The following is a 25540-nucleotide window of genomic DNA, read 5'->3' as shown; positions in this document are numbered from 1 at the left end:
GTCAAAACATCCAAGCCTCCCATATTTTTTCATTTTTCAGATGGTGAAAAGAAGCTGTAAATTTCACTTACCTGAGCTTCCAAACTGAGCTTCAAGTAAGTAAAAAGACAGTATTTTTATTTTAATGCAATAAAATAACTTTTTACCATTACATATTACACAGCCCTACAACCAAGATTTGCTTACAATCAATACAACCCTCTACATAATAGTCCCACTGAGGGATGTTCCTAATAAGATAGGACTAGAATGGTTTCAACAGGCAACCCATTCCTGGAGAAACAATTTGTCCTTCAGTATCAGAGTATCTTGGGAAGGGAGAAAGGAATGTAAGGAATCTTATACTATAGTGTCAAGATAACACTAAAAAACGAAGAAAATTTGAAGCATTTGTACTGGTAACCTGAGGATAGAGTGCAGATGATCTTGCTGAAACCAAGGCAGAGAGTGCTTGTTCAGATGAAGTTCCCTGTGGAAAGTGGATGAAGATCTGTGAATCTGGCAATACCTTCTGAGCCATTTGGGAAGCAGAAAAAGATAAATCTGCAGCATATGATACAGATGTCCCACTCAGAGGAGGCGACAGAAAATCACCAGTATCAGAAGAAGTCACCTGTGATGAGTCACTGGAATACCCTTGGCTACCTTCCAGCCAGCTCTGGAGAACAGAACTGCCTCTACTCATCATGAACTCAGAACTCATATAATTACTCTGTTCCTCTTTTACAGGCTGAAGACGAACAGGCTGTAAAGTTCTTTGAGTAGACTCCTCCTGGTTAAAATCTGTTTGACGATTTCTATAAACACAATGAGGTAAGGTTGTACTTTCTCCTGCAGTTACACTGGGAGTTTGAACATGGAACTCAAACACACTTGTTTGACCATCCCCATTGTGAGAGAGTATAGCAGGTGCAGAATGTGGAACAAAGACTGGATGGAAATTCATCTGTATGGCGTCTCCACTCAATGGGGTTGATATGCTGGACACTGGCAAGAATGGATTCATTCCAGAATCCAATCTCAAATTTTGAATTTGTCTTGCCAAAAAGGTTTGCCCTGTTTGATATTCAAAAGCAGAATTCTGAAGAGGGCCACCTTGTACATTTCTCGGTTCAGGAGCCTGCAACAAGTTTTGCTCAGTTCTTTGAGCATTATAGGATACTGTCTCATAGTGTTCGGGTAACTGAGACTGACAGTGCATGCCCACTAAATATAGTGCTTCTTGGGTGAACGTGTTTGTAGCATCCTCCAAAGTTGCTTGTCCAGGTCTGTAATCGTTCAATTTTTGAGTCGACTTCAACACAGTGTTAGCCTGTATGTGTTCTCTTGTGGATGTATGAGCAGTTGTGCTCATTGTCGCCAATGTCTCTGGTGTCCAAATTGTTGGACTACCACCAGGGAAAAGTAAATTTTGGCTGGTCTTCAACAAGGGCTGGAAATGGCAAGTTTGGGCTTCAAGGATAGAAGTACTTTTGCGCCGTTGAGAAATGGACACCCCTGAAGGACAGGTGGGTGGTGGTGAGAAAGAGCCTGGCTGTTCACGAACAGTAGAAAAAATTACTTGGGAATCTATGAATGCTGGGATTCCCCCATATGGATACATCATGGACTGAGGCTGTATTGACATGAACAAGACAAGTAGTTCAGATATTACAGAAACATATCACCATTTCAGCTCAATAAATGGCTCTCTTTTAACATACAACATGTTTTGAGTGTTATACAAATCCATTAAATACATCCATGGCAGCGACTGTTGTCTATAGGAATATTTGCTTTTGTTAGAAGCTGTTTTTCCAATGATCTTTTTATTAAGATAAATACATTTTGTTAGAAGATTTGCTTCAATACCATTATTTCTCAATACATACTCTTTTTTTGCAATACAATACACTTCCTGAGAAATAGTTGTCTAATTAGGAAGAGAATCTGCTTTTAAACTGCAACAAGATCTCCATCTTCTACAAAAGCCTACAGATTATTCATTGTTTTCATACCTTCAAAACCTAGTTATAACAAATGGATTGTATTTGTCAAATGTTGCATTTTATTATTCCAGAATGGATATGTTATCCCTTGTACAACTTCCCATTAAACACATTCCAATATGATTAAAATACTCAATTTTTCTCTTTATACTGATGAGGTCAATTGAGACCATGCATCAAAATCCCAATTGTTCTGGAAAAGCAGCAGCAAATTCTCCTATGACATAGTAAAAATATGGAGTGACAATTAGTCTCACATATCCTTTGAGAATGGAGGAAAATGATTTCTTGTACTGTAGGAAAATGATTCTAATTTCCTCTCCTTACCTAAAAAAATAATTTCAATCACTTCTGTATGTTGCCAGGAAAATATATCCATGTAGTTGCAAGATATTGAACTTGAGTCACAAGAGCTTTACTTTTACCTCCAGTTGCTACCCAGAGATTAAAAAGGAAATCCACCACTGTTCTTAACTAAAATTAAAAACATCCAGTGCATAAAACTGGGTGTAGTCCTGGGGCCCAATATGGCACAAAGCAACAGGGCTTAAGGAAGAGGAAGCTTCTATCCTTCCTGAAGTTCATAAGTATGAGTCTTAGGAATTATTTTCTTTAGCCCCCATAATAGTAGAGCAAGCAGTTGCTTTCCGAACAGATGAAGCTTAAAAATTGTTTCTGCCTTCTTTTCATTGCCTACATGAAACTCTGCTTCTTTAGTATTGTGTCTAGACAAATAAATACATGGTTTTACCTTCTTCATAAATAACTTGAAGTTAGGTGTGAGTAGTGAAATCAAGTTTACAGATAAAAGCACTTGTCTAGTAACAAAACATCTGCAAGCAAACAACCAAGCTCAAAGAGCACAGAAGAGCAACAGTTACAGGTGAAAGTTATACAGGTAATTAAAGCAAATGGCCTCAAAGTTATCCACATAGTAAGTAAATTATTATAGCAAATACATTACAGTGCAAATAAGTTTTAAATGTAAATATTTGATTTAAACAATCATCATGCACCAGAGGATTAATAATACGGAACAATATTTTATTATAGGTCCTATTTGTTATAGATCCCTGTAGGGTTAATGTTATTTTCCATTTTCTTGGCACAATTCTGATTATTTTAATTGCTTCCCCAATTGATTAAATTGGAAAAAAAATCCAAGTATCTTGTTGAAATTGAAAAAAAATATGAAACTTTGAATTCAGGTTCTGATGATTAGAATGTAATTAAAGAAATAGCTTGAAATGTGAAATGTAAAGCAAAAGGTTGATGTTGATTTTTGCAATCTACCGCACCAAAGAAATTTGGAAGTTATTTTTTCCCCTCTCATTCATTTTTCTGTCTTTTCTTATTTTTCTAACTTTTGTTTCTTCTATATTTTTATCTTGTAATGAAACTTAATAAAAAAAGTATTTTAAAAAAGTGCCACTATCTTGGGAAAGGAAACACACACATACATACATGTATATACAACCAAACTCGTAACAGTTATTAAGTCTGCTGGACCCTATTAATTAATTTTATAATCTTGTTGAAATAAATGTATTTGCATTTTTATTGACAGTTTTCTGTTTTATTTTGTTTTTAATATTTGGCTACAAATTATCTGGAGTTTTTTTCTGGGTTATTGTTGTTGTTAGTCACCCAAGGTCATTTGTTTGAGATGGGCAGCCATGTAAATGTATTGACTGACTGAATAATAAATAAATGCTACTTTCAGAATTACTAACATATAACAGATAGAAGCATCCAATTGACTGAGGCCAACTCTGAGAAAATGTTAAGTTGTACTATCCTTGGTTAGTGCTCGGAAGCTGCTAGGAAATCCAGGACTGTAGGGACGTTTAAAAGCAATCCTGGAAAAAGGAATGATAAACCATTCCATATTGTGCCAAAAGTTGTCCATGTGGTAAACTCACCACAAATACTGAATTAGCACATCCTGAAAAGTGTGCATTGGGTGACTCAAATTTTTGACTGCACTGTAAGCCCGTGAATCACCCCAAAAGTACCCAATTATTGATTTTGCAACTACAAATACATTTTAAGGAGTAAGCAAAGTTGCAATCATGTAATCCACAAATAAAGAGAATCAACTGTGATGTTTACCTTTAGTTATTATCCAAACTGAGAAAGCATTCAAATGCTTTTGAAATAATACAATAATTTTCAGATTGCGCCGATAAATTTTGTGATATTTTTAAGCCTTTTCCCAAAGCTTTGATCAAATTAATTTCTAACTTCAGGAAGGAGAGGAATTAGCTTTCCTATAGCACAGAGTAACCATGGTGCCTTTTTCAACCTAATCCAATACTGAAGCCAGGATGTATTTAGTGGTAACTTATCTTAATGTGTCAGGAAAGTGACATACAGGGCTGACAAAGAGGGAAGGCAGGCTGGACCGCCGTTGGTTGCGTGGAGAGGTGATATGCATGGGCAGGACACTCTCCAGGGCTTTGGAAAGCTTTTCACCAAAAGTTTCCGGCGGGGTAGTCCAAAGATAGGAAGAAGAAAAAGGTGCAGACAATGCTAATGGCAGGGTGGAAGGAGCACTGGGAGGAATTGGAGAGGGAAGGAAGGGGGAAAGAGGGGAAGCACAAACTGACATGCTACAGCCATGTTGAGGCTAAAAAAACAAAAAAGAAACGAGCATAAATGACATGACTAATGAGCTGAAACTAAGGGACATCATCATGGCAGAAGGCTGATACTGATTGTAACAGACAGGGTTGCGAAGAAACTTGAAAAGACATCACACACAAAAATAATACGTGAACCTTAGAGGCCTTCAGGTTTTCTTCTGACTATTAAATTCCACTAAATCGAAATCTACTATAAAACAGTTAGCAAATAGTATACATAGAAAAGAAGCATTTGCTTCAAGTTCAGGTCCCCCTCAGGATGTTATGTTTAACTTTAAGGGATCCTTTAGATGTTTACTCTGTTTTGGCACAGAAAACAAGCTCTCGGTGAAAAAGAGCTCTTCCAAGTGTTAACAATTAAATGTTAATACAACTGTCTCTAGTTATCGTTCCCCCCCTTAAAATTTCACTTTTGTTCATTTCAGTTTTTTTCTTTTTGAACTGGAATGGCTTCCTAAATAATGCCTTGCCAGGACCTCTTTATAACTTTATTCAGTTAAGAATTATATGACACAAATAATGATTCACATTATAACTTGCTCACGTTCTGACTTTAAGATTAAAAACATATTTGACAAATGAACAATATGGTAGAAGAGTTCATTAGAAAATAAAGATATTATAATCTGCTTACATTCCCAAAGTAGATGGTAATTTACTTATTTTGTTAACTGAACCAACTTAAGAGTTTTAAAAAAGTTAGGTATTAGTTCTTCTAGAAGCCAGTTTTTTTCTTCCCTCCAAACATTTTTCCATGTTTTTTAAAATTATTTTCTTCCCAAATCATCTCTCCACTGAGATTCCCTCAAAACTGTAACTTTCAAAACAGGCTGAATTACTTTTTTCCTGGAAATCTATTTGTCATCTGAAATTGGCCTGTTCAGAAGAACTATTAACCCACAGTTAGTATTATTTATGATTACTGAACCTTGAAGCAAGGCCTGTGAAGACTTTTTAATGGGTTATTGTTTAAACAATATTTTTGAATGGAATCAGAGGAACTGAAATTATGCATGCCAAACTTAAAACTGAAATGTTGCATTTAATCTTTGGATTAAAAGGGCACAAAGCTTCATAGGTGCATTTGAAACATATGACAATGTTTCTGTTCTAGCAAAGGATTACCTTCTCTAACTACCTGCATCAATATGATATAAATGAATATATATCATTATCCAAATGTTGCAATCTTTGGCTATGGATCAGATTCTACAACCAGTTATATTTTTTGTCAATGCAGACTTCACAAGCAGCATTTTTTTTTCATAAAAAGGTATAATGAATAGGAGGTAAGATCTTCTAGACCAGGGGTCTCCAACCTATGGGCCGCGACCCAGTACCGGGCCGTGGCCTATTGGCCACTGGGCCCTGGGAATGGCTGGCGAGTGTGCACATGTGTGAGTGTACCACCCCAGTTGTGCTAGCAGGGGTGCCAGGTGGCCCGCTAGTGCATGTGTGCAGGTGCTAGCACCCTGCCGTGCGTGTGCCCGTCTGTGCATGTGTGCGTGGGGGCACACATTTCCCTGCTCCCCAACCTTTCCCTCTAGGCCGCCAACTCGGAAAGGTTGGGGAGCTCTATTCTAGACGATCCCCAACGTCAGCTCTGAAAACCCAGCAGAAAAAGATACAAATTATAGGGTAACAAAAATGAACACATGAAGTGGGAAAGGGAACTGTGCCTATAAGCAATTAAAAGGAAGCTATAAATAAATGGAGACGTAAGGTTCACTTAAAACTGAAGTGTTACATGCAGCATTCTATAATGGTTAATACTTCTTACCTTGTTTAGCTGCAATTAAAAACTTGCAACACATTCACATAACACATTTTATTAATGACGTCATTTAGTCAGAAACTCCACATCATTACTTTTATTCCACCCACAGCTCAACAATGCTTGAAACTAACTACAGAGCTTCAAATATCTCTGTGTGTGCATTTATTACCGGTAAGCATATTTCACATTCAGTTCACTATGCTTATTTTCCTATTTTAAAGCAGTATTAGATAAAGGCAAGGAAGAGGCTTGCACGCAGTTTTCTAGATTACCTATGACCAGCTGTAGACTGAAAACCTAAGGCCCAAACACATCCAGGAAAACAGAACAAGATACTAGGCTTCTTGCCATTCTGCTTAATTTTGTGCTTACCACCGTAGAGGTCTGATATCCTCCAGGCTGTTGTGACTGTGGCTGACCAACAGGAACTGAATATCCTGAGGCTGGAAGTGTTGGAAGAGACTGTTCATGCTGGGGAGTGAAGGAAACCGTCTGTTGGCTACTCACACATGATTCACTAAAGAGAGATGAACCCTGGCCACTGTCAACTGTGCCATCAGCTGTAAAACACAATATAAATATGATTTTTAGATACAGATTCATAATCTCGTGGCATGCTCAAGCCTTGTAAGTGCATAGAACTTTCTCTTTCTCTCTCTTCCCCCTCCCCCCTCCCTCTTCTCTGAAGGAAGACAGCACACAGCAACGGAAAAGTTTTGACTATTAAGTCTTATGTAATTATTACATTTCAAATAAATCACTATAATCAAAACTGCAAATAGTACCCATAATTCGTACTTTATGACCACCTGGTGCTGTGGTGGGCCATTTGTGCAAGGAAGACAGGGGAGCGGATGGTGCGGCAGGATGACCCATGGCAAAGGAGTGGAGACCTGCAAACTTCCCTGCATTGGTTTTGCTTGCAAAAAGCCAGCAAGGAAAGCAGCAATTGGCCATCACGTTTTGGTACAGTGCTGCAATTGTCTTAAGCGTGAGCCGGTTGCCAAGAACCTGAATCATGATCACACGTGGGACGTTGCAAATGATTGAACCTCAAGGACCAGTCGTAAGTATGCCCCATTCAGCGCCATTGCAATTTTGAGTGGTCGTTCAGTGAACTGTCGTTAAGCGAGGATTACTTGTAAAAAACATTGCTCTCAATTTTTAAACAAATTCTTAAAACAAGCCATTTCAACAACCCCCTCCCCCCATCTTGTTAATATGTTTGGATTGGCAGACAGCTACCATACTGCAGCGCCTCATCGATACAGCAGATAATCCATAATTAGAAGCACTCATTCTGAACACTGTCTGAGAATGCGTTCTTTTGCCAATAACTATAGAAATAGCTCATTTATATTTAGGGGGAAACAATCCCACCATATTCCATCCATGAAAAAGGAAGCATTCAAAATAAATTTGAATGCTTGCATATCTGAAATTATCAGATAGAGCAACACTTTTCATCTAAGGCAGACATGTCAAACTTGCGACGTCACATGACGTCGTGCAACGTATCGAGACTGTTTTGCCATTGCTGGCAATGGGGTGGGCGTGGCTTCCGTGTGACGCATCCGGCCCACGGGCTGGCAGTTTGACACCCCTGATCTAAGGCAATAAAATTAATTAGTTAAATATATTCTTTAAAAAATTATTTAAATAATTTGGATTTCTCTATTTACTGGGCCACTGATTTCAATATACAAAAAAATGGAGAAAAATGTTTTTGTAAGGTATTGGACACAGTCCCCAAATTTTTGAACATCAATTCTACAGAGATATATGCCATAGTCTTATTATTACTTCTACTATAATTCGTCACACAGTCAGCCAGATGTTTAGACTGTATCTGGCATTTTTTTGTCCACCTGTCAAGTCCTTCCCAAGGACCTGGGATAGGCAGATGTTGTACTTTGATGTCATTAAAGGTAGCATTGCAGTACTATTACTACTGTTGTTATTATTTCCTTCAAATCTTCCTGAACAAAAATAACAGCGTAGGATTTCTGCCTGTGGGCTTTTAAATTTCTTTAAAACTCCTGCTGCAATTCAAAAAATAGGCTGAGTAATAGCAAGGAGATATTTATTTATTTATTTATTTAAATTCCATTTATATCCCGCCCTTCTCCGAAGACTCAGGGCGGCTTACAAGCTTAGCGGTAGCCTTCATTCTATGTATATGCCTGCTTATTAGGGCTTTCACCCCCCCAAGCGGCATTATTACAAAGTCAGCTTGATTGCCCCCAACAATCTGGGTCCTCATTTTACCTACCTCGGAAGGATGGAAGGCTGAGTCAACCTTGAGCCTGGTGGGATGCGAACCTGCACTAATTGCAGGCAGCTGGTGTTACTTAAGGAGGCATTAGCCCACTGCTCCACCAAGGCTCATTAATTCTCCATTAGTAATTCAACACACTTCATCAGCTCCATGGGAAATAATTAATTTAATTGTAGTCTCCAGATAAGTATACTAGGAAACGTTTTTACAATTTATTCCAATAAAATCATAGACCAAACCCAAACACCATGCCTTTTGTATCTCAGAGTCCTGACCTTCTAGAAGGCTGTTAAACCTTGTGTCTCCCCACCGTGTCAGAGCCAGTATGTTAGTGAAACATGTGTCTGTTTCGGTGAACTGGTTATATGTTGCCTTAAGTTTTCTTTTGTATGAGACTATTTCATTTTTGGGGGTTATGGTGATCCTTTTTATATTGTTCTTTTTGTCTTTTGGTAAACTGGTTGTTAGTCACAGAGTTATATAGTTATAGATAACAGTTACCTGGGCAGTAGTAACAATTTTGCTTATGGTATAAAAGTCTAGCTTAAGATCAGAAGTTGTAACGAGCCATTTAAAGGCGAGCTTCATGGAGTTGGGAGACGATAATTGTAATTCAGAGGAAAGTAACCGAGACACGAATGTGCAATTTCCTCTTCTGGTTTTCTTCCCACTTATATAATTTTAGTGATTTACCTGCAGTTTCCTCCAGCCTTTGTGTCTTATTGAAGAATGCCAAGTAAGCAAAAAAGGAAATCATATATTTTGTGTCTTTGACATATTTATAAAAGAACACACTACTTTGGCTTGTAAATTCTCTTAAGAAAAGAGGAAGGAATTTTCCCATGTGTCCATTCTCTTCCCCCCCCACCCGAGTTATTAATTTTTGCCAATCCAATGATATTTTAATGCTAACACATTCCTCAAACAATTGAAACAATGCCAATATATAGATGGACATATGAAGATGAAGTACACAGAGAAGAAATTAAATTAATTGTGTAACCGGTTAGAAGGAAATGCAAGAGTCTAGTTATTAATAACAAAGACATGACTGTGGAATAGATCACAAATTGCCCATATGCTAGATTCAAGTTAAACATTAGCAAAAGAAGAAGAAAGTGACTTATGCCCATTTTTCATACTTATGAGGATTCAGCATCCCCATGGTCATGTGATCAAAATTCAAAACTTTGACAATTGGCATGTATTTTTGATGGCTACAAGTGTCCTGGAATCATGAGTGACCTTTTGTGACCTTCTGACAAGCAAAGTTAATGGGGAAGCCAGATTCACTTAATAAACGGTGTTACTAACTTAATAACTGTGGCAAGAAGGGTCGTTAAAATAGGGCAAAATTCATTTAACTGTCTCACTTAGCAACAGAAATTTCAGGCTCAATTGCAGTTGTAAGTCGAGTACTGTTAGTAAGTTCCACACAGTAGTAGATTAGATTGGTTCTCTGGATATGGATCAAGGAAGCTGACTATTTCTTGAAGTGAGGTTAGAAAACAATTTTGGGGAGATAAGAGCAGGCAAACAAAGTCAATCTAGACTAATTCTTAACCTGGTTGCAGATGCAGCTCCGTCTTGGGAAACGTTTTGGGATCTGATTCTAATCAGAGATGCTAGGAAGGCAGTGGTAGTCACAAATGCTTTAGACTCATTTAGACCCATATGCTACATACTATGGCCTTCCCTTTATATGCTAATAAGATAGTGATATATTCTGTATTTGGCTGCATTTGGAAATAATTTAGTAGCTTCATCTTGTGCAGAACAGGATGTGTGAATATTTCTATGGGCCAGGACAGTCAGGTCATACAACAGCTAAACTGCATTGATTGTCAATGCATACAAGCACTGAGTCATGACTACTTGTTCAGCAATTATTCCAAGTTATGACACGGTTGAAGAGGGAACTTATGACCAGTCTTTGACGTTCTAACCATTGCAGTGCACCTGCAGTCACATGAACAAAATTGCCTTTCCCTTTGTATGCTAGTAAGACAGTGATATATTCTGTATTGGGCTGCATTTGGAAATATTTTAGTAGCTTCCTCTTGTGAAGGAAGAGGAAACGTATGCTGAAGAGGAAACGCATGCTCTGCTCTTTGAAGTTCTGATCATTGCAATGCAGCTGCAGTCACATGGACAAAACTGGGGCACTTGGCAACCGGTTTGTACTTACGACCAACTGCAGCATCTGTGGTCATGTTATTGCCATTTGCGACCTTCTCTGCTGGCTTCCCAGAAGCAAAATCAGCAGGAAAGGTGCCTGCCTAAGTCTCCTCCCAGCCTTTCTTTTCTCGCTCACAATGTTCCTGAACTACTTGGTAAAGTAGGTAGTACAGTGAAGCATGTATTTCCCTCAACCCTGCCCCGCAAAAAAGGACTCTTTTGAACCTTTTATGTTTTTTTTTAAAAAGTTCTCTCCTAAATAGAGGAAATAGACTGATGCCACCCAGTCTGATGACAACACCCTAATTTACGTAACTATTGGAGTTTAATAATAATGTTAACGATAGTGAGGAGGAGATGAATTGGAGGAAAAAAGAGTGGCCTCTCCACTGTGCGATTAGATGACAACGGCAGCAACTGATTCTGCCAATTTATGGTTCTCTCTGCTAGATACGAAACCGACAGTGATTTAGATTCTGTTGTAGTTATTTTGTCACTGCAGGAACCAGTGTCTACTTCTGAACGTAACAGCAAGGCAGAAACTGCATCCGCAGGTCCAAAATCTGACCGTTTGTCTCTAGTGACAACTTAGCCTCCACTATCCCGAGAGTGAAAAAAGTGGGAGTTGGGTTGACACCTGCCGAAAAGTACTTACACAATACGGAAACACTGGGTTGCTGGAACTGAACCTGTTGATGCTGATCCGCCTCAGGTTCCTCAGGTTCTACTTGGGTAGAAACGGAAGTTGACGTGGTGGGCACGGCGGTGACACTTGTAGTAGGTACGGCCTGTTTTGTGCCTTGCTGGGCAGACCCCGCTTGTGCTTTCTGTTCTGACTGCTGCTTCTGACTGACTTCTTGTTGTTTCCTTTTCTCCTGTTCTTCCCTCACCAACTGACGCTGCTCTCTCTTTCGCTTAATCAAAGACACCCTGTCCTTTATAGCTTTAGCCATTGTTTTGTGATCTCCTTCACAGACGTATCCAGATTCCACCTGAGGGAAGAGCGGTTCCTACTATTAGACAATGGTGAATTACAATAAGTACCTTTATTTTATTTATCGTTATCTTTAGAGCCGCCATCTCACATGAAAGTGACTCTGAGCAGCGTATAGCAATCGATAAAAAAGTCACGCACAAAAACATTCACAATTAAAAAAAATAACTACAAAAAGGCACACAAAACAGGAGTGGATGGTATTAACCACAGTAAGACAGCCATTTCTAGAATGACACAGCAAAAACAAAACAATCAGCTTGTCAGTTTTAAAGTAACTTTAACTATTAGAAGAATATTAGATGAAAATATTTGACTTAAATATTATTCATCATAGTATTCTCCCAAAATATTATGAGATCTTATTAAAGAAATAAACCACTTGTGCAACTATTAGAATAGGCACTATTGTTCACCCTCACAGGACAACTGATCCACAGGCATGTGGAATGGAAGGAAAGCCTAGATGCAGTGTCCTGTTTTATTAACTGAAGTCACAGGTGAACTCAAACCAGGATGTTTTTAAGACTTGAATGTTTCAATTCACTTTTAATTAAATATATTTAATCAGCCACTGTTTCAAGTACCGATTTCTATTTGTAATCTTGAAATGAAAGTCCCAAATGTGCTTTTTCCAAAAGGCAACTGGATTTTCTTGTTTTTTTTAAAAAAAACATTTCACTTCTTATCCAAGAAACTTCTTCAGTTCTAACTGACTGGTGGGAAATGGAAAGATTTATATTCTTCTCAGCAGTGCTTTTTTTGTAAAAGAAAAAGGTGCCGGAACTCACACGTCATACAACCCACCTTGCCTACCCTACAAGGTTCCATCCAAAAAAGGTGCCGGAACTCCGTTCTGAGCGTTCTATGAGAAAAAAAGCCCTGCTTCTCAGACATCTGGTTGTTAAGACTTCTGAAGATCGGCTGTTACTCTCTGAGTCAGTTAGTTACAAATGAAGAAGCTTCTTGGATGAGAAGGAGAAACATTTTCAAAGAAAAAACCATCTTTGGGACAACCATGACCTGGATGATTGAGAATCTACATAGATTTGAAATGAAAGGTTCATTATGTTGTTTATATTTATATTTCTGTTGTTTAATATCTCCTGCTCTGTAAACCATTTTGAGGTGGATTTGTTTTGATTTTTTTTAAAAAAAGGTCAAATATTTTAGGTAGTTAAACTTTAGAAATTACATCTAGAAATATCTGTCTCAGATTGATGGCAGAAAAAGTTTGCTAATTAAATATTTTGCTTAAAGTTTTGCTGGAACATGACAAGAAACATTCTAAACTGCATTTTTAAAAAGCAAGTGTTCAAGTGACTTGATTGCTTTGAACTATGTAAAATATCATAATATTATTTCTGAATACATGTGAACCATATCTGAAGCATTAAATATATAAGAGAACTTGGCAATGTACAAAATGGAAAAAAATCACTTTTAAGAAATGTGGCTGGTCTTGGCTAATATTTTAATATTTAATATTTTAATCGGGGTTTTAATGGCACAGGGTTAAGTTTAATCTTTTTTAAATTGGTTTTAACTTTTGTACTGTTGGTTTTTAATTTCCTGTAAACCGCCCTGAGTCCTCAGGGAAAGGGCGGTATATACATGTAATAAAATAAATAAATAAAATAAATAAATAATATTTTTTAAAAATTCCATTTATATCCCGCCCTTCTCCGAAGACTCAGGGCGGCTTACAAGCTTAGCAGTAGCCTTCATTCTATGTATATGCCTGGTTATTAGGGCTTTCACACACACCCCCAAGCGGCATTATTACAAAGTCAGCTTAATTGCCCCCAACAATCTGGGTCCTCATTTTACCTACCTCGGAAGGATGGAAGGCTGAGTCAACCTTGAGCCTGGTGGGATGCGAACCTGCACTAATTGCAGGCAGCTGGTGTTACTTAAGGAGGCATTAGCCCACTGCTCCACCAAGGCTCATTAATTCTCCATTAGTAATTCAACACACTTCATCAGCTCCATGGGAAATAATTAATTTAATTGTAGTCTCCAGATAAGTATACTAGGAAACGTTTTTACAATTTATTCCAATAAAATCATAGACCAAACCCAAACACCATGCCTTTTGTATCTCAGAGTCCTGACCTTCTAGAAGGCTGTTAAACCTTGTGTCTCCCCACCGTGTCAGAGCCAGTATGTTAGTGAAACATGTGTCTGTTTCGGTGAACTGGTTATATGTTGCCTTAAGTTTTCTTTTGTATGAGACTATTTCATTTTTGGGGGTTATGGTGATCCTTTGAGCCTGGTGGGATGCGAACCTGCACTAATTGCAGGCAGCTGGTGTTAAGTTTTGCCCAATTGTATTGTTATTTGCCTATTTAAAATATTCTTATATTAAATAGAGAGACTTATAAGTTTAGTTACGATTTTTGTACATAATTCACTCATGAATTATAGCTTCCTGTATCATTTCCTTTTAAGATATTGAGTTTTATACAGTTATCAAAATACAAACAGACCAAACTGTATGCCAAACTCAAAAATCTATAGAGACAGATATCTAATTCCTTTATTGCTCACCATTTCTTGTGCTACATCCTCTGGAACATCTCTTTCCAAGTCAAAAGAAAATTCTATTGCTTCATTATCCTTGTATTTTCCTTTTAGCTTTTTAATGTCTTCAATTCGTAACCAGAGCTTAATAGCAATTTTCTCTCCATCATCTTCTTCTGCTAATTCTACACGCACACCAGTTTCTTCCTGGAAGAATGCATGATTCAGAAGGTCCTTGATAGCGTATCTGTTAATTATAGAAAGAAGAGAACAAGATGCAATTTAGGGGATCCATGAGTAAGATGGAGATTTAGGGACACACAGAAGCAGTGCAACTAAATACCAAGATTATTCAAACTTTACCATTTGAACCAAACATATTTTCTTCCCAAAATTAAAACCTTAATTCTTATTCCAAGTCAAATTGCATTCATGCCACTTTGTCCTCCAAAGAAAGGAAGCATTTATTTAAAAATAAATCTAAAGAAAACATCATTATGATACAATACTGTAGCCAGTGGATGAGGCAACAGATCTTTACTTAATTATTAAATGAAATACTGTCAATGCATTTTAATGCTTCACCCATTCTTTAAACAGGAGAGGACAAATGGGAAATTTTTGCCCTTTCTAGAAAGAAAGTAATTAGTGCAACTTGAAAAAAAGACTATGGGTGTAATTTGACCTTGATTGAAATAAAAGTTAATGTGTGCTTGCAAAATCAGTGCCACATTCATAGATTACACACTAAAGAAGGAGTCAGTAAACTATGACCTGTGGACAAATACAGCCTACTAATGAAGGAGAATATTTGTAGCTCAGATTTGAAATGAGGGGACCCTTGGTGCTCTCTGAGTTTGCTTTGTTTCTTGCAAATGTTTCATTACCCTAACTAGGTAACATCATCAGTGCTAGTAAGGAGTGCTGTTTGCTGTCAATTTGTATTCTGGTGTCTTGCTTGTCTGTGTGGGTGGTGACGGTCTTAGGAATTCTTTGGTTGGGCTGTTTACTAATGGCTCTTTGGCAGTTTCTTGATTGAGGCACTGTTTACATGACTCTTGGTCTGAAGTTTCCTACTGTCTGTTTTTGTATAGCCCATGAGCTAAGAAAGAACAGGTAGGCAGATGGAGATTGTCAGGCCAGAGTTTTAGCTGGGTTCCCAGGACAAGGGACAGGACTGAAAACCAGAGCTTACTGGGTGGGCATTTCTTGGAAGATTCCTTGCTTGGAGCCTGGCGCCATCCCAATGGCAGCTGCACTAAGCCTGCAGACAGAGAGAGGTGGGATTTCGCCCTTTACTGAAAGAATCTGCCAACATTTGTACTGGAGTACTGATGCATTACAGATTATATGAAAGATTTTTAATCAAAACTGTCAACACAGCCTATTTCTACTGCTCAGTCCAAGTAGAAGAACATTTACCTTTCATCTTTATTTTGACGAATGCATCCCTCAATTATTTCCTTCACTTCAGGAATAGCTACTTTATCAAAGCTGGCTGGCTTGACTCCCTGAAACAAAAAAAATAAGAGCAAACAAAGAAAGCCATTATCCTATATTTATATTTATCCAAAAATGGTTATTATAAAATTTATAATCTTTTTCAACTAAACTCATTCACACATTCTGCAACCTTGAGCTACCTATTTTTCCTCCTTTCTTCTCTCTCTTACTTTGCCTACATTAACCAATATTAATGTGGATATTAAATTGTGGTTTTCATTAAGACATGGGTGAAATAAGATATGGCTGCTTCCAAAGTTACTCCATTTTAACTTTACAATCAATTTGTACAATTTATATACAGTACAAAAATAGTCCAGCCCTTAGAAATATTGCAAAACTTTGGATGTTGCAAGTTCTTTTTTAGAACACACACACACACACACACACACACACACACACACACACACACACACACACACACAGAGACACACATCTTTTTGATCTTCTGTCCCAGTATTTCTCAAACTTGGCAACTTTAAGATGTGTGGACTTTAATTCCCAGAATTCCTGGCCAGGATGCCAAAGTTGAGAAATACTCTGTCCAAATCAGGAAATAAGGTTTTCCTGTACAAGGTATTCCATAATTGGGTCCTACAGTCTTCTATATTATTTATTTCCCACATCATTTTTACAAATAATTCAAGGCGGTGAAAATATCCAGCACACCTTCCTCCTCTTATTATCAGTTAGATTGGGTTAACAGAGTGACTGGCCCCAGGTCACCCAGCTGGCTTATTTAGTCATCTAGACCAGGAATCTTTAAGTAGCAGAATCAGTCAGTCAGTCAGTCAGTCAGTCCACCCACCCATCCATCTCCTGGAATCCCTAATCCCCAAAAATGGCAGCTGGGTAGTTGTTTTCAGGAAAATGAGACCCTGCCTATTATGCTGTACTTTAGAAAAAGTGCTATTTTCTAAACTACCTTTAGTTTAGAAAGGGTAACTACCTTTGAATGAAGTTTTTTTCCCCTCTGAAAGTCTGTGATGGAGACTTTCAGAGGCAATTGTTTTTATGGCAATTGTTTTTTTGTATAGTTTGCATCAAGGGTCAGACAATTTCAAGCCACTGCTGTTTTTATGTGGCCCATAGGTTAAGAGAGGACAGGTGGTCAGGCAGTTGATTGCCAGGCCCAAGCCTCAATTGAACTCCCCACTGAGCTTCCAGGGCAAAAAAAATAGGGCATCTCGATTATCATCAGCATCCTATCCATCACTAGGAGGCTAGCCCCATCGAGAGCAATTCATGATGCAGATTCAGTTCAGAAGAACTACTTTGGAAGGCATAAAATGTAAGCATGGCAGACACCTGGGTCATTAAAGCAACCATGTCACCTTCCAGGATCATGAGATTCTCACCTATAGCTGCACACTATAGTTTAATTTATAATATACTATAACCTATAGTATAATTTCATTAAAGAGTAAAGGCCATTGGCATTATTATCTCATGGCCATATATTTTATTCATTATAAAACATGGACACTAATAGCACATTTCTTGAATTAAATGTGCAACTGTAATTAAAATTAGTTATTCCCTAATTAAAATATAGTAAATGAGTTTTTCTTTTCTAACACGATTCTTATTTATCTTCATTTTTCCATTTTTAATCATCTGTTAAAAAGTTTCTAACAGGTGAAAAACACGTACATATTTAGAACATGGGAATTTTATATTCACAACTCAAAGATCCCCACCAACAGAAAAGTCTTTCAAGTTAAAAACCCCCGATTAATATATAAACCAGGTTGCACAGCACAGTTCAGATAATTTTCTGAAAATTACCTGAGTTAATATTGTTCAAAAATAACTTGTATTACAAAAAGTATATATAATTTAATACCAGATGAAGTAAAAACCACTAGACACCCAAGTATTGTGCTCACTGGATACATAAATAATGAAGTTAAGTTTTACATATTTTGTATATGCTATGCATAGAGTCACTTGTTTGGAAAAATTGAGGGCAATCAAAAAAGGAAGCCAAGAAAAAGCAAGGTGGCTAAGTTCAATTACTTAAGCATGAGCTTAGGTTACTAGAACTCAAGAAGCTGTTATAGACAGACAGTCCTGGTGAAATCCATTGTGTCATGAAGGTCAGATCTGACTGTAAACAACAAATTACCATCTAATCTTCCATAGTCCTCCAAACTGCTCATCTTATTCAAGCAAGTACCAACCTCTGATTCTTATTAAATATCTTTGTAAATTTTAGTTACTAAGATTCAAGGATTAACATACACAGATATAGGCTGAAATAGATAAGCATACCACTCTTCCAAATAAGCAATACAGAAATACACCAGTCCACCTTTTCAGTTTTAACATAAGGAAATGTATAGCATTTCATAAAAACATGTATGCAAATGTGCATGTATGCATGTATGCATTGAGGCACTGTAAATAACACTTTGTTATCATGTCCTCTCTACATACACACTTTATAGATCCACATATATAAGAATCCTGATTTTAAAAAATCCCCTACAGTCAGCATTCATGGAACAAGGCAGAGGAAATCCAATACAAATCAGTTTTTAATGTCTATATCTATCTATATTTATATAGATATGAAATTAAAAATCTAAGAAGTATAATTTTATATGACAATACTTTCTCTGACATGATAATCTCCCAGACTGAACATTGACTGCATTTGTTCAGTTCTTGCAGTTACCTTTAAAATCCTTTTTGGTGTTCATTAAATTATTTTTAAAAATCATAATGATCAAGAGTATTTCTCTCTCGGATAGATCTTAACTACCCCATTAGATGTGTTGAAGACTGGTGGACATATTTCTCTGCACTACATCCAAATCTTTTATTCATAGTAGATAATTTGTTTTATCTTCAATCAAAATGAACTCCTACCAGATCAATCAAACAATAAAATAGTCATTCTGCAGTAAAATGTCTTCTATATATTTTACATGGGCATTAGCAGGTATTCTGATTTTCCTTTCTGAACAAGATTAATCTTTCTATTGGACACAGTTATAGTTAGAATATAACTCTACCTGTCTCACATGGTATATGAGAGGAGTTGTTTTAAAATGGATAGAATCTACACAAAGTGCAACTTAACTTTATTCCTAGGTTAACAACCAATATTCTGAACAATCGACTTACATAATATATCAAACAGCTAGAAAAATACAGATGTTGGTATTGTATATTCTTGTAGCCACAAACATTAAAGGCCTCCTATTACATTCCACCAACATGAACGTAACACACAAAATTAATCAGATCTTCACAAAACGTTAAGCCGTAACATGTTTCTGAAATCAATCTGCCTACATAAGAACATTTCTAACCATCTACAAATACTAAATCTTTAAAGAAAGCATTGTCATTATTAAGTGTAGATATAATCTGATACTTATGTTCAAAAGCCTGATTTAAATCTATCTATCTATCATCTATCTATCTATCTATCTATCTATCTATCTATCTATCTATCTATCTATCTATCATCTATCTATCATCTATCTATCTATCTATCTGTGTGGTTGAAATTCTTACCTCTTTAACACACTCCTTGTGGGAACAGCAGAAACAGTGTGAATTTATGATGAGAAACACCGGACAAAAATCTCGCTTTGAAAAATCCATCAGGAAATACTAATATACAGAATTTGTGCACAAAACTGTTCTAACTGCAAACGACTGTTAAATTTTACACTTAACGCACAGCAGAAGGAAAGCAGATATTGAGCTTTAAAGGAAACATATCCTCTTCATTTACAACTTTACTTTCTCTCATTCTGTGCAGCCTTCTAGAAGTCAGAGCTCTGTTTAGAATACTGCTTCCACAGCCGAGGACCCTTGAGACAAGAGAACACATCAGCAATGCCATGCCATATGTAGTAAATCTGTTTAGAGCCCCTCCCATTTGCTTTCCTGTAACTTCTTACAAAGTGGTAAGAAATCTGAGCCAGTGCTATTCAATAAACTGTAATATCATGCAGAAAGATAAAGAAAACAGAAGAGAAAATGAAATATCTTTGTTTCTTGAAAGATTACTTATCAGTTGTTTTACACTTAGTAACAACGTTGGGATTTTTTTTTCCAAGGGGGCGGAAAAAAAATCAGGTCACAGAACCCCCTTCCCTATTCAGTTTCCACTGCAATCTTTGCAAGTTTTTACAATACATTTTATTCCATCCTAAAACAGAAATAGAAATGGATACATTATATCAAATTATTATGGTTACTGTTGCACCTGTCACTGTTGCTGTTGCATTAGTTAACTTTCAGAGAATACAAATGAAATTGTCCTAGTCTTACACTTGAGGTGGGAATTGTATCTAACAGCACTTTGAGCTCATTTTGGGCAAAGAACTGCACACTGGTCTGCAATTAGCCTACTCTGAGTAAGGTTCAGATGAAGACAGCCCCAGAAAAAGCACAGAAAATGTGTTGCTGCTGCTTTTCCAAAATGTAAAGCTTTTATTTAGACTGTTATTATATTTTGCGATGACTTCTGTAGTTTACTAGACTGCTACCACTTAATGTCATTACTTATGATTAATTTGTACTTTTAGAATCCTTCATCTATATATTTTTATAAAAAGTCTTGTTCAAAGAATGAGTTGCAGAATATATTTAAAGAACTGTTTCCTACTATACCTAAATCGTATCCATAACAACATATACCATTATATATATATACACCAGCTGCAGTTCACCAATGGTATAGTACACAACTATCTGTATAAAATGTACATGGAGTCCTCCTATGTGTAAATATCAGGAAAGTTAAAACAGTTGGGATAGTAGTCAGTATTTCTTCGAAACAAGAGACTTGAAATGAATTATATTGAGAATTACTTTAATCTTCCATTAGACTTTATCATGAATTACATTGGCCCACAAATACCTGAATCAAGCTGCACAAACAAAGTGCTTTTACAAGTCTACATTACTATTTTGCTAGGCTATTTTGGTGCTAGTTTGAACTAGTTGCAGGCTGCTATAAACCATTAAAGGAATTTTAAAAAGAACCCATGATCCCAATGGAAAACAAAGTTGACCTTGCTTCCCTCCAACCCCACGGCAATAACATGCAAGGCAGTTCATTTGCTCAATGCTCCTTGTGAAACACAAACTCCTATTATTAGCAACAAAGTCTGGGAGGCTTGCATATTTAATTTCTTCCTTTTCGGTCTACAACGTGCCCTAATAAATACAGCTTTTAAATGCTTTTTTTTAAAAAATAAAAAATAAAAACATACCCTACTACTGCTCTTGTTCAGTTTATTCAATATTAACATAATCTAATTGCAAAATTAACTTGCAGAAAGTAAAGGTACCTTTTGTAATTAGCCATATTAGATTTTAAAACCACACTATGATACGTTTTGCTGAATCTAATTATTCCCTAGAATAGAATATAAAATATCCCTATTGTATTTCTTAGAATAAAATAACTAAACAAGGAGAGAAGCAACCTAGAACTAAGGAGAAATTTCCTGACAATTAGAACAATTAATCAGTGGAACAACCTGCCTCCAGAAGTTGTGAATGCTCCAACACTGGAAGTTTTTAAGAAGAGACTGGACAGCCATTTGTCTGAAATGGTATAGGGTTTCCTGCCTGAGCAAGGGGTTGGACTAGAAGACCTCCAAGGTCCCTTTCAACTCTGTTATTCTGTTAAAAGTGATATTTTTAAGAAGTCAGTTCATGGAAGATATTCCCTTCATTTTCATTCATGGGTAATTATTGGCATTCACATGGGCAAATGTATATGCACATTCATGTCAGTAACCAAAACTCACATTAGATAATCTGTATAAATATATTCTATATGTCTGTATTTTAAAAAATTGCAAAAAATCAAATTAGAATCAGATTTAATATCTCCCTCCTCTGTCTTCACTTTCTACAAACGTACACATCCAATATAATTTCAGAATCTTAGAAGACTCTAGTACACGGGTCGGCAACCCGCGGCTCCGGAGCCGCATGCGGCTCTTTGAGCCGTCTCCTGCGGCTCCCAGCCGCCCGGTGCGCGCGCACCTCTTTGAACGGGCAGTGGTGCGCGCGCACCTCTCCAAATGGAGAGTGGCACCGCCCGTTTGGAGAGGTGCGCGCGCACCTCCCCGAACGGGCGGAGGTGCGCGCGCACCTCCGGTCGTTCGGAGAGGTGCGCGCGCACCTCTCAGAATGGGCAGGGGCGCTGCTCTTTGAGGAAGCTGCCGCGGCCCGTCTGCAAAGCTGCTGAAAGCGGCAGCTTTGCAGACGGGCCGTCACTGTCGGGCAACCGGGAACCGGTTCCATCTCACTTTTTTAAAAAAATGGCAACCGCGTGAGTCCGCGCATGTGTAAAAAACCGTTTTGCGCATGCGCAAAACTTTTTTTGCGCATGCGCGTGCATGGACACACGCACACGGCTCCCACTTTTTTTAATTTGTGATGGAACCGGTTCCCAGTGGCTCTTTTCCTTTTTTAGGTTGCCGACCCCTGCTCTAGTAGCATTAGATGCAGTTTCCCTCTCAAAAGTGATTTTATTAAAAGAGAAGCATACAGCAACTTTGTTGCCATTTCCTGCAATTCTAGTCAGATGTGTCATCCATACATTTTTTTTAAAGATCAGTTAAATGCAATCACACTTTCAACACTTATTCTAATTTGGCTCCAAGTTAAATGAGGACATGCAAATGAAATAAACTAGTGCAGACAGACTGTATATTTATTCTGTACAATTTCGATAGGAGAAAAAATTAGAAACAGATTATTTTACGTTATGAAAATAACGCCTCTAAACGTGCATAAGTCTAGATCCTATTTTTTTCAAACTTGGCAAATTTAAGATGTGTGGACTTCAATTCCCCAGCCAAGTTGCCAAGTTTGAAAAACATTAGTTTGGAAAACACTGATCTAGATTGTTTTAGTTCATGAGTAAGAATAAAGTAGCCTAAAAAAATGTAAACCAAGCTGGATTTGAGCAATCCAAATATTAATGTTCACAAATCCTCCATTTGCAATTAATCAATTTGGTCTTTCCTATAAGTCTAGGTCTGAAAACTATAATAATTTAGATACATATCAATTATATAAACATTCTAGGCTTCAATAATTCTGTGCTTTTGCACTAAGACAAATTGTAAAAGTTATATATGCTTATAATAATTCTGTAATAAAATATATGAATTCTTGGTTATTTATGTTTAAATTTTATTTATACATATAGAAGCTGTATTTCTTCATAAAATAGAATAATGTGTTGAGAACTGATCACTAATTCTTTTAGCCTATAATATTAAATTCAACTACATCAATTTGACATAGAAAATACTGCCAAACAGTTCCCATCTAATAATACTTTTAATTGCTCCTGTTCCCCACCCCCTGCCAAATTCTTATCCAGATGCTATAGCATTTAGGTCCATTGCTATAGAAAGAAAGACTATAATACTAACCTTATTTTCTGTGAAGGTAAATTTATGAATTCAGCAACATGCACTAGATAATGAGGGTGAAATGTTATTTAGTCTAATAATTTGCAGATTTAATTAAGTTTACATGTTCTATAAAAGATTTATTTTTTATTTATTTTTTTATTTTATTTTAATTCCATTTATATCCCGCCCTTCTCCGAAGACTCAGGGCGGCTTACAAGCTTAGCAGTAGCCTTCATTCTATGTATATGCCTGCTTATTAGGGCTTTCACACACGCCCCAAGCGGCATTATTACAAAGTCAGCTTAATTGCCCCCAACAATCTGGGTCCTCATTTTACCTACCTCGGAAGGATGGAAGGCTGAGTCAACCTTGAGCCTGGTGGGATGCGAACCTGCACTAATTGCAGGCAGCTGGTGTTACTTAAGGAGGCATTAGCCCACTGCTCCACCAAGGCTTATTTCTATTTGTTTGCCCATAAACGTAACTTATTTTTATACCAAATGGACATTCTAACAATTGTCTCAAAATTGAATCTTTGACATTTCCACTTACCTAAGACCACTGCATTTTCTACATTGCCCCAAATATCCTCTGCTATATGTGTTAACAACAGTCCCATCTTATCTGGATGCTGTTTCAGTAAGATATATAAAGCTGAATTTTATTAGAAAGATGTTTTCAAGTTAAGCTGAATTCCTACTAACTATATAAATATAATAATAGTGCTTCACATATAACAATTAAAAGACATTTACAGACAAATGCATTAAATGTGGTAAGCAGAAAAGCCATACGATTTAAAAAAAACACCCTAAAAATCTCATCAATTGATTCTATCTTATGGCTTCAAAGATAGAAAATAAATCCAAGACACTCAAGGACAGAATGTCCTTAACAAAGTGAAACAGTATGTCTTCATTTGTGGTTAAATACTTAGTGTACCTCCAGGAAATTAATAACAAACTCAGAACTAACACACATTTGTATGGAAATACAGGAGACTAACATACCTGAGATCCTAGCCTCAGGTGTTCAGCATAGTTATGGAATAGTTTGGAATCTCATTATTTATTGTTTTCACAAACAATTGTACTATGATCTTTACTATTTCTGATTTCACATTTTTGCAGTCTTTTTTAATAGAAGTCAAATCACAGAAACTGGGAAGCATATTAAAATGATTTAAAATTATCCACATGAACCAGTATCAATTTTTAATTCTTAGAATATTTAGTTACACCAATTTAAAAAGTTTATCTTTATAGCTCTGGGCCATGTTTAGTAATTTTCTGAGTTCAAATTCCCCTCCACAGGCTGCAGCTGGTATGAAACAATGTTTCCAATCCATAAGCAAATTTTATTCATATGAAATGATGAACTTTACAAATCATAAGAGAGTTCTTCCCTTATTTTACAATACTATATCTTATCTGTATTCAATCAAAATTATGGTTATCCAAAGCAACATTTTTACATATGCACAGATAAATAGGAAGACAGAGGAATACCCATCAAGTTTGCAGTTTGACACAAAGCTGAAGGGGAATGAATGATACATTAGAATACCAGCTCAAGGCTCAAAATATGAACAGTGAACTCCATCCAATAAAATGCTGTTCAAAGAAATGAAATGCAGGGTGCTGCACTTAAGTACATTGATCCAAACCAGGTATCTGAATCAGAAGAAGCACTCGTGAAAATGATCTGGATATTCTGGTAAACATCACATTATACCACATTAAGCATGAGTTAGCCAGCAATGTGTGGCAGCTGCCAAAAGAGCTAACATTATTTTAGGCTGCATCAACAGAGGTTCAGGATTGAGATGATGAGAAGTGACAGCTCTGTTCTATGCTGTACAGTCAAGAACGCATCTAGAATCAGTTCCAAGATATAAGGATGCTAAGACACTAGAAAAATATACAGAGAAGAATTAAAAATATGTTGAGAAGCTTACAGGCTAAATCCAATGAAGAATGGTTGAAATGTACTGGATATCAAATTAAATTAATAATAATAATAATAATATGTTTAGTCTAAAGCAGGGGTGTCAAACTCCATTTCATTGAGGGCCGCATCAGCATTGCGGTTGCCCTCAGGGAGCCGGGTGGGCATGGCCAGGGTGGGAGTGGCCTACTGGGTGGGCGTGGCTAGAGTGCGTATGGCCTACTGGGTGGACGTGGCCAGCTCTACATCGTTGGCATCAAGGGTGCCTATGGGGGCCTGGGCAGGAGTGGGACAGATC

At 37.1% G+C, this 25540-nt stretch overlaps 1 protein-coding gene across 1 annotated transcript in view; it reads right to left on the bottom strand.

Annotated features, from left to right (window-relative positions):
• The window catches only part of WNK1 (WNK lysine deficient protein kinase 1), a 154886-nt gene that overhangs the window by 71903 nt on the left and 57443 nt on the right, over nucleotides 1–25540 (bottom strand). Inside the window, exons 5-8 of the mRNA XM_081330521.1 lie at nucleotides 15806–15894; nucleotides 14411–14630; nucleotides 11522–11858; nucleotides 6783–6970 (exon numbers count right to left, since the gene is read on the bottom strand). Of these exons, the coding sequence (XP_081186647.1) occupies nucleotides 6783–6970; nucleotides 11522–11858; nucleotides 14411–14630; nucleotides 15806–15894 (834 nt within the window). The remainder of the gene's footprint in view (nucleotides 1–6782; nucleotides 6971–11521; nucleotides 11859–14410; nucleotides 14631–15805; nucleotides 15895–25540) is intronic.

The sequence above is a fragment of the Vipera berus genome (assembly GCF_964194415.1).
Source record: "Vipera berus genome assembly, chromosome: 6".
NCBI classification, from domain to species: Eukaryota; Metazoa; Chordata; class Lepidosauria; order Squamata; family Viperidae; genus Vipera; species Vipera berus.
The sequence above is the reverse complement of the archived record's forward strand: the minus strand, read 5'-3'. Positions and strand labels throughout refer to the sequence as shown.